The following is a 9,300-nucleotide window of genomic DNA, read 5'->3' as shown; positions in this document are numbered from 1 at the left end:
AAACAACTCTGTCAAAGGGAGAGTTTGGGTTACTTCAGAAAAGTATAAAATCCAACATATACATGTACCTGTATACATTCTTCAGTTCCTGTAAAACTGGCAGCTACAACTGTTGTACTGCTGTAGGTGATGGTTACTATTGTCTGGCTCAACCTGTAGTATTAATTTTTTTTGCTAATGTATCATACACTGTTAAAAATAGGGTGTAATCCAATCACCTTTAGAGGAGTTCTAACTGCTGTGTAAATTAAACTCCTTTGAAGGGAGTTGTAGTACTCCCCAGGGGTGCTCTAGGAGCAACTAAAAGGTGTTACAAAGGTGTTACAATACTCCCTAAGGGTGTTCTAGGAATAGCTATAAAGGCGTCACAGTACACTTTAAAGGTGTTCTAGTGCTCTCCATGGTGGCATTTTGTTGAAAAGAAATGTAGGCTTGCTATAACATTCCGGTAACCTTCATGTTGATTTCAATTTATACACAATGATTAACAACAACAAACCACATTAGCAGTACACAATTATATTTTTGCAACACTTTTATACTTATCACATGGTTGTTTCCAAGTCACTCTTATAGAAGTTAACAAAATGTATTTATAACCTAATTTTTAATAGAAGCATCCGATTGTGGGTTTCAATATACCAAGGTGTAGGCAAACACCCTTACAGTGGCTTAGCTATTATGGGGAATAAAGTGACATTTGTGGTGTTCAATAACACCCCTAGTGCTACAGTACTCCCTTAGGGTGTTGTAAATACCATGGGTGTACATGAACACCTTTATGATGGGTGCATCTGTAACACCTCATTTTAGCAGTGTAACAATCTTATGGTGTTTCTTTCCCATCTGTAAGGTAATAATAATAATAAATATAACAGGGCAGCCAAACAGGAAAGGAATTGGCTCTTCATATAGCACTTATTGGGTTTGCAAATGTGATATTGGTTAGAACTTGGAGGGTTTACAGAGGTACTTAGACACTTGTAATTTTACAAAACAGACTATATACCTACAGAGTTATTTCATCACGTGAGCAACATTATGTAAATAAATTCAACTCGCCCATGTATCCTCCATACCGTGTACAAGTGCAGAATATAGAAATGGTGCTGTGTACGTTTATTGACTGCTCTAACCATTCAGGTCGTGATAAGGATGTATCCTACTACAAGATACCATCCCTAATGACACACACACATGGTGAATGCGATCTGGATGTTGTATAGGGAGTGAAGAGATGGTTTTCTTGCTGCCATTTCAAGAGACGATTTAACAGTTGAGGTGGTTGAAAATGATTCAAAGACAGACTATAGAGTATGTTCAAGACACAGCGTTGTATATATATATAATGTAGCAAGCCCAGACTGGCTCCCTTCCATCAACTTTGGCCACCCAAAGTGAAAGCAGTTGAGCCAGCAGTTGCCAGATAATAATGCTAGATATTAACGTGCCAAAAGAAGAGCTGCTGAACGATTAATTGCTGCTGTAAATTGATTAATTAATTATTGTAAATTGCATAAATTCATTAATACAGTGATTACGTGGAGCCAGGTCTCATTGTAGCTGCCCAGTGACTATCGGAGTACTTGACCTTGCAATATCTGAGGATCAGGTGCTTCCATCACATGTACTTTGATAATTATTACTTCAGCTCACTTTAATTTTTTTTACGTATTATCTATAATCTATTATCACAGTGATGTGTATGGATTGCTAGAGAGTCAGCAGCCACCTCTACTTCTTGGCTTTCTTTCTCAAAAATCTTGGTAATATTCAACAATATTTGAACCATAGCTTGGAACTGCTCTAAGATCTTTTTGATTGCTCATCCTTTTGCATTTCTCCATTCTCCACTGATTTCCAAGAAAATGGATTCACACTGTGCTTACAACTCCAAGTAGTTCATTGGCATGCATTGCAATTGCTTTAAGGAACTTAAAAGTTGAGGAATGCCATCACACATAGGCTTTGGCACATATGTATCAGAATAATCTGGTGTTAACAGAACACCTGGCTTTGTGCCTCCACGACTCAGCCCTTCAAAGAGTGATACCAGTTCAGATTCTGTAGATCTTTTTCCTCGTACTGCCACTTTAGGAATGGATTGTGCATTATTAGCACCATCAATCGTTTCATTCAACTTTCTCTTCTTTCTTCTTGCTGATGTAAAATCTATGTCCTTAATCGGAAAGTACTCAACAGTTATTAAATATGATGGAATTATCCACTGGAATTCTTCTTGGGTGCATGTTCTTGTGTCTGGTATTCTGGCTAATGTTTCCAAATAATAAAGGATGGCTGCAGTATGACTGCATGCTTCTCCCAGACCAGCTATACAGTCACAGTGGGCACAACAAACTTCTCCAAAGGTTTTCAAAATTATCCAGCAACTCAGCGGCTTCTCATTCAACCTTTGTGAGTGACAAACCTACAGGCACCACAAATCACATTAATAGAATCCATTACCAGTTTACCAGTTGTGAGGTATTTTCCAGCTATTTCCATCGTTGGGACGTCTTTAGTCCATCCAGCTACGAATCGCTTTGAACTGCTCAAGCATCATGAAACTAGTCTGGAGTACCAAATCAGAAACTAAATCACACAAGTCGACCGGCACAACTCCATTAAAAGGCTCCCCACCCACAACCTTCCCAAATAGATTGTTCTCCAATACTAATGCAATCTTATCCTTGTCACATCTTTTGTATTCTTCAAGCAATCCTTGGAAATACAAAGACATTAGAGGAACAGTCACAGGTGACAAATTAGACGACATTGAGGAATCACAGCACACCTGTACACAACAATGGCAGATGCGTGGGTGAGTCGAATTATTTACATAATGTTGTTCACGCGATGAAATAACTCTATAGACTATGTATAGAGTACTGTATGTACAAACTATGTTAGTCTATGTATAGACTATATACCTGTACACATCATATAGTACTGTGGTACTATACTAAGTAGGGGATCATAAAGGTTTGGGCTATCTTGCCAAAAATATCACCAAAAAACCAGCATCACTTCTCCTTCATAGCAGTTTGGCAACAGCTCCCAACAAGTTATTATGACATTTTAAAAAACTTGGTGTATTTAATTGAATTTTCTGCTAACTGACCACCTGCCTAACTGACTTATTGACTGACTGACTGACCGACCGACCGACCGACCGACCGACCGACTGGCCGATTGACCGACCGACCGACCGACCGACCGACTGACTAACTGACTGACTGACTTGACTGACTGACTGATTGTGCTTCTTGTATTGCTTTTCATTTGTAATGCTGTATAATTAACAGATTGAACATACTGTAGCTGAACTGCCCACGGTAATAGATAGTTTGGGAGTCCATTCAGTTATAATTTCCAGATTTTGATTGCCACTGCAAACTCACTCCACCTTTGACACCCCACATACCCAATTTGAGTAAAATTACTATATGCTTACTTTTTGTTCTAGATTTGTAAAAAATTTTTCTAGGAGTGCAGCAAACATCAGCTATGAGCCTTATTTACAATCACATCACAAAATTAAATTAAATTTGTGGCTGTAGTGGGGGACTTTGCCTAGAGTGGTATTGGGAGAAATAGCAGTTTACAATGATTATGATAACATTTATAAATTCAAGGAAAAACATTGGTGAGGCATCATACAGTACGATAGTACTGTATAGTAGGGACCACAAAGATGTGGGAATGTCAGTCCCATGAAAAAAAAAACAGCCTCTGTTTTCCCTGACAATGATGAGGCAGTATTGGTTAGGTAAAACTGAGCCCAAACAAACCCTTACAAAAATGGTTGTAACTTACCAACGGATTGAGGTACGGAGCTAACATTTTCACCATTGTGTTCACCATGAACAGAGGAATCAATTACTGGGTACGTTTTCACTTTACTCTCCCTTCTTCACTGCATACAAAGGCGAAAATCGTGAAGAAAAATCAATCACATATGATCGCATTAACATGATGTAAACAAACGCTCATAACTTACGCATCCTTGGGTATACTGCAATGAAACAAAGATTTTCCAACACCTCTTGAGCAGGCGAATATGATGAAATCCAGGGTTTTATTGTTAGTCCCTTCTTTCACTAAGAATGAGGGGTTAAGAATTTACAGAACGTTTTCAAAAATACGCAAGTATTTCACCCAATGTATTCAATGCTTTATACTGTAAATTTAGGCTTGTGCGATTATGTCCCTTTTTCACAGATCCGGTCACATTTGACTAGACTTTTTTACAACAGCAAAGTTTTTATTAATTTGGTATCATTTGGGTTTACCCACTTGATTTGTCTCTTTTTTACTCACTTTACAGTAGTACTGTATCACAGGGGCATGAAGGTTTGGACTTTACTTGTCAAAACCTATTACTCAAAACTAGTCTCACTTTTCCTCCACATCTAATTGGCATTATATAGTTAGGCATAAGCAAACCCAAACATCCCCCAAATGCTTTTAACGAGAATTTAAAATAATTATTTTATTCTGCTGAATTTTTTAATGACTGCGTGCCGTTAAGTGACTATGTTCAAGGTTACTGGTTGGATTTCTTCACTGTTTGGTGCCTCTTCAGCCCAAGATGTATCTTTTTACCAACTACAGGAGCTACAATGCATGCATTATTGACTTACCTTTGTGTCCCATTTCTTTCTTTATTACCACATAGGTGCTGATTTGCAGAAGCGCATGCATCATGGCTTCAGTGCCGACTATCATGAGAATTGTCCATAGTTTTCTATATGGTGAGTGACTCAATTGTGGACGCATTTCTTCTACTGCTCTTGTCTGGGGCCATTCTTTCCTTTGCATGATGTGGTAAGGGCAGGTTCACCATACAGTCTTAAATAACAGTAACCAAAGTAAACAAATATGTATAAAGGAAAAATGGAAATTTTACATATGAATGGGAATCATAGAAATAAAAAGCAACAAACTAGGAAGGCCATCTGCACCCGCAGCTGTACTAGTGGACATTTAATTCATAGTTATACTATTGACAGGCTGTGTGACTGAAGTAGTCTAGTACTGTATATGCATATGGTTGCAGGTGTGGATGACCTCATTTGCTTCATTACTTTTTTTTATTTTTGTAGTCCCTATTCACAGTAAAATTTATAGACTAAGTTTTTACAGTAGAAATTTGAGCATACTGGTTAAATGAGAATCTTGCCAAGTTGTAAAAGACTTTATAGAACATAAGTAGACTAGCCTGAAAGTGTCAATCTTCTAAGGCCCCCTATCTGAGTGCATCAATCATTTCAGTTACACTAGTCTAAGAGGTATAATTATAGTCATTGCAGACATAATGAGCTGAGCGACACTGCACTCTTTCGATATCAGTGATAAGATAGTTTTGCCATAATGCCCACACAGTAAATGCATATTCTAATTTGGGTCTCACCAGAGCCTTGTAGGCAATTTCTCTTACACGAGTTAAAGAAACTTTAATATTCCTACGCATCATTATAGAATTGGCATTGTTTTGGCAATTCTATTTGGAAATTCTTTTTAGCAGAATTGGCATTTTATACTTGTAAGAATGATAAGAGCTAGGGTAGGATTAATGACATGCTGGTATTTCTATTATGAATAGCTGTAGCTGTTATTACAACTGCCACAGTAATGTAGGTTCATAGGTATTGTTATGTATCTTGGTTACTTGGTGAAAGTATTAATTTTTTTCAAAAAGTAAAAGTTGTGCTATCTATTTGATGCAGTTTTGATCTTAAGCAGGTGTGTACATTTTATACATTAATAATAATTTAACATACTGCACAGCTTGCATGCCAATAACCCAAGAATATTCCCAGCCACTCACCTACAAAAAGGTAGAGCAGTAAGTCATACGTAGATGGCCTTTTGAGTTCTGTACATCACCAGTGATTCCAGTGTAATCTCCATGCATCAGGTTTCCCTTATTTTCTACCACAAGTAATTTTGTGTTATTTCACATCATAGGTACTACAAGCACTGAGTACTACTTGGGATTTTTCAGGAATTATGTTGGTGGTCATTTGTCTGTTTTGTTAATTAATAATGATTTACTTTCGGTGAAGTATTCAATTGAAGCTCCAGGTGTGGGATTTTTTACAAATGGAATTGTTTCTGGTAGAAATGAGATGATTGTAAATTTTCCTTCTAGTCTGCTAACTTTGTCATACAATGATCAGAACAAAGGAATATACATTGAAACTAGTAGTGACAAAGTGACTGTGATTGGTCAGAATGAACTCTCTTCAACTAGTGATACGTTTCTTTCACTGCCAATTGTCAACACTTGTACTGCAGAATATATTTACTATGCAATGTCAGTTGTTAGGAGTACAACATTATATGGCAACAGTTATTACAGCTCAATTCTAATAGTTGGTACCAGGAACAACACACTGACCAAGTTGACAGTCACACAACAGGTCACCATTAATATGGATGGCAACACCACTAGCCTTGTTCCTGGTAGACAGTACTTCCTCTTTATTAACAGGCTACAAACAATACTTCTTAAATCATTGAATGACTTATCATCATCTGAAATTGTTACAAATTATCCAGTGTCCGTTTTCAGTGGTCATGAGTGTGGTAATGTACCATTACATATTGGAGATTGTGATCACATGGTAGAACAAATACCACCAACTAGTGAATAGGGTACAATATTTTATGTTGTACCATTGGCCACCAGAAGATCCTACACTATTAAACTATTAGCAGAACACAACTTTACTGTTGCGGATGTTTACTGCAATGATAACAAAACATCTTATACTCTTGGGAAAGGTGACTTTTTTACGATCACTTTGTTCAATGACTATTGTACAATAAAATCAAACAATATGATACTGGTAGTACAGTTTAGTCATGTATCATCTGATGATGGTGTTACTGGTGATTCAATGATGACCCTAATTCCTGCTACATTTCATTATTCTGATAAGATTTATACCACCACAATCCGAAATCCCTCACAAAGATACACACACTTTATTAACATCATAGTACTTGCACAGTATTATCAACCTCACATGATCTGTATATTAGCAGGAGGAGTGAACATGTCACTAGACACACAACAGTGGGCACCAATTGTAGTTAGCAATGTAACTGAAGCATATGCTACACAAGTTAGAGTATCAGAAGGCTTTACTGGAATTGTTCACTCTAATAGAGAAGCCTTAATGACAACAATAATGTATGGATTTGCAAGTATTGACAGTTATGGTCATCCCGGAGGAATTTATTATTCAACAAAAGGTGATACACATGTATATTGATGCAAAAACATCCAAGCTGTATAAAAAAAGTGCGGCCTTCAAACACCTGAGTCAAAAAAGTTGTGAAATCAAAGGTGGCATGATGTTAATGATAATCTAATCAAAAACAGCCAAGCTGTAAAAAAAGGAGTGCGGCCCTTGAAAAGGCTATGGTGAAAAAAGATGTGAAATCCAAGGTGGCGGCCAAGAAATGGCTGTGATGGTAGGTTAATGGTAAAAATTTTAATAACAACACTTCAGGTGAATTTTAGTGCTGCTTGGTCAATTGGCACAAAATTCACCTGAATTGTCGTTATTAAAATTTTTACCATTAACCTACCATCACAGCCATTTCTTGGCCGCCACCTTGGATTTCACATCTTTTTTCACCATAGCCTTTTCAAGGGCTGCACTCCTTTATTTTACAGCTTGGCTGTTTTTGATTAGATTTCACTTCTTTTTGTATTTGTAAACCCCAAAGCCGGCCTATGGCCAGCTTTGGGGCTTTATAACCTATATATTTTTCTTTACCACAGGAAAAAGAAAAAGATGAAGCAGATTTTATAAATACTTTAACTCATTCTGATTTTATCAGTAAATGTACAAATTATATATATAATGCATATATCAAGAGTTCATAATATAAAAAGAGAACATATCAAGACACACGGTAGTGTGTCGTGCGGCCCAAGAAGCCGGCGCGTAACACCCGTGAGTATATTGACAGGAAGAAAGAAAACGCAATTTTCGCACCTCCGTAGCTCTGTGCTTCCTTGATGAAACAAGACGATTTTTGCTGTGGATATGCCCCCCAACTGCAGCACTCCACATTCCAAATTTGAGTGAAATCGCTTCGCGCGTTTCCGAGATATGCGACTTCAAAAATTGGTTTCTTTGTAGCTGAACTCTCTACAAGTTAACTTCTTCTAGCTGATCTCTCTACAGGGTGATTTGTTTGCAGCTGAGCTCTTTACAGAATGGTTTCTTTGTAACTGAACTTTCTACAAGGTGACTTCTACAAGCTGATTTTTCAATAGGGTGATTTGTTTGTAGCTTCACTCTCTACAAGGTAATTTCTTCTAGCTGATCTCTCTACAGGGTGATTTGTTTGTAGCTGAATTCTGTACAGGTGATTTGTTTGCAGCTGAGCTCTTTACAGATTGGTTTCTTTGTAGCTGAACTCTCTAAAAGGTAACTTCTTCTAACTGATCTTTCTACAGGGCAATTTGTTTGTGGCAGAATTTTCTACAGGGTGATTTCTTTGCAGCTGAACTCTCTACATGGTGGTTTCTTTGTAGCTGAACTCTCTACAAGGTAACTTCTTCTAGCTGATCTCTCTACAGGGTGATTTGTTTGTAGCTGAACGATCTACAAGGTAACTTCTTCTAGCTGATCTCTCTACAGGGTGGTTTCTTTGTAGCTGAACTCTCTAAAAGGTAACTTCATCTAACTGATCTTTCTACAGGGCAATTTGTTTGTGGCTGTATTTTCTACAGGGTGATTTGTTTGCAGCTGAACTCTCTACATGGTGGTTTCTTTGTAGCTGAACTCTCTACAAAGTAATTTCTTCTAGTTGATCTCTCTACAGGGTGATTTGTTTGTAGCTGAATTCTGTACAGGTGATTTGTTTGCAGCTGAGCTCTTTACAGAATGGTTTCTATGTATCTGAACTCTTTACAAGGTAACTTCTTCTAGCTGATGTCTCTACAGGGTCACTAGTTTGTAAATGAATTCTCTACATGGTGGTTTCTTTGTAACTGAACTCTCTACGAGGTAACTTCTTCTAGCTGATCTTTCTATAGGGTGACTTGTTTGTAAACGAATTCTCTACATGGTGGTTTCTTTGTATCTGAACTCTCTACATTGTGGTTTCTTTGTAGCTGAACTCTACAAGGTGATTTCTTCTAGCTGAATTATCTCTTTCTATAGTTGCATGAATTCCCTACAAGGTAACTTCTTCTAGCTGATCTCTCTACAGGGTGAATTGTTTGTGGCTGATCTCTCTACAGGTTGGCTTGTTTGTAGCTGATCTCTATAC

At 37.5% G+C, this 9,300-nt stretch overlaps 1 protein-coding gene across 1 annotated transcript in view; it reads left to right on the top strand.

Moving 5' to 3' along the window:
• LOC136256838 (uncharacterized) overlaps positions 1–9,300 on the top strand; it is a 173,569-nt gene that overhangs the window by 1,407 nt on the left and 162,862 nt on the right. Inside the window, exon 2 of the mRNA XM_066049883.1 lies at positions 5,971–7,263. Within this exon, the coding sequence (XP_065905955.1) occupies positions 6,846–7,263 (418 nt within the window). The 5' untranslated portion in view covers positions 5,971–6,845. The remainder of the gene's footprint in view (positions 1–5,970; positions 7,264–9,300) is intronic.

This window comes from Dysidea avara, chromosome 5 (assembly GCF_963678975.1).
Source record: "Dysidea avara chromosome 5, odDysAvar1.4, whole genome shotgun sequence".
In the NCBI taxonomy this organism is placed as follows: domain Eukaryota; kingdom Metazoa; phylum Porifera; class Demospongiae; order Dictyoceratida; family Dysideidae; genus Dysidea; species Dysidea avara.
The sequence above is the reverse complement of the archived record's forward strand: the minus strand, read 5'-3'. Positions and strand labels throughout refer to the sequence as shown.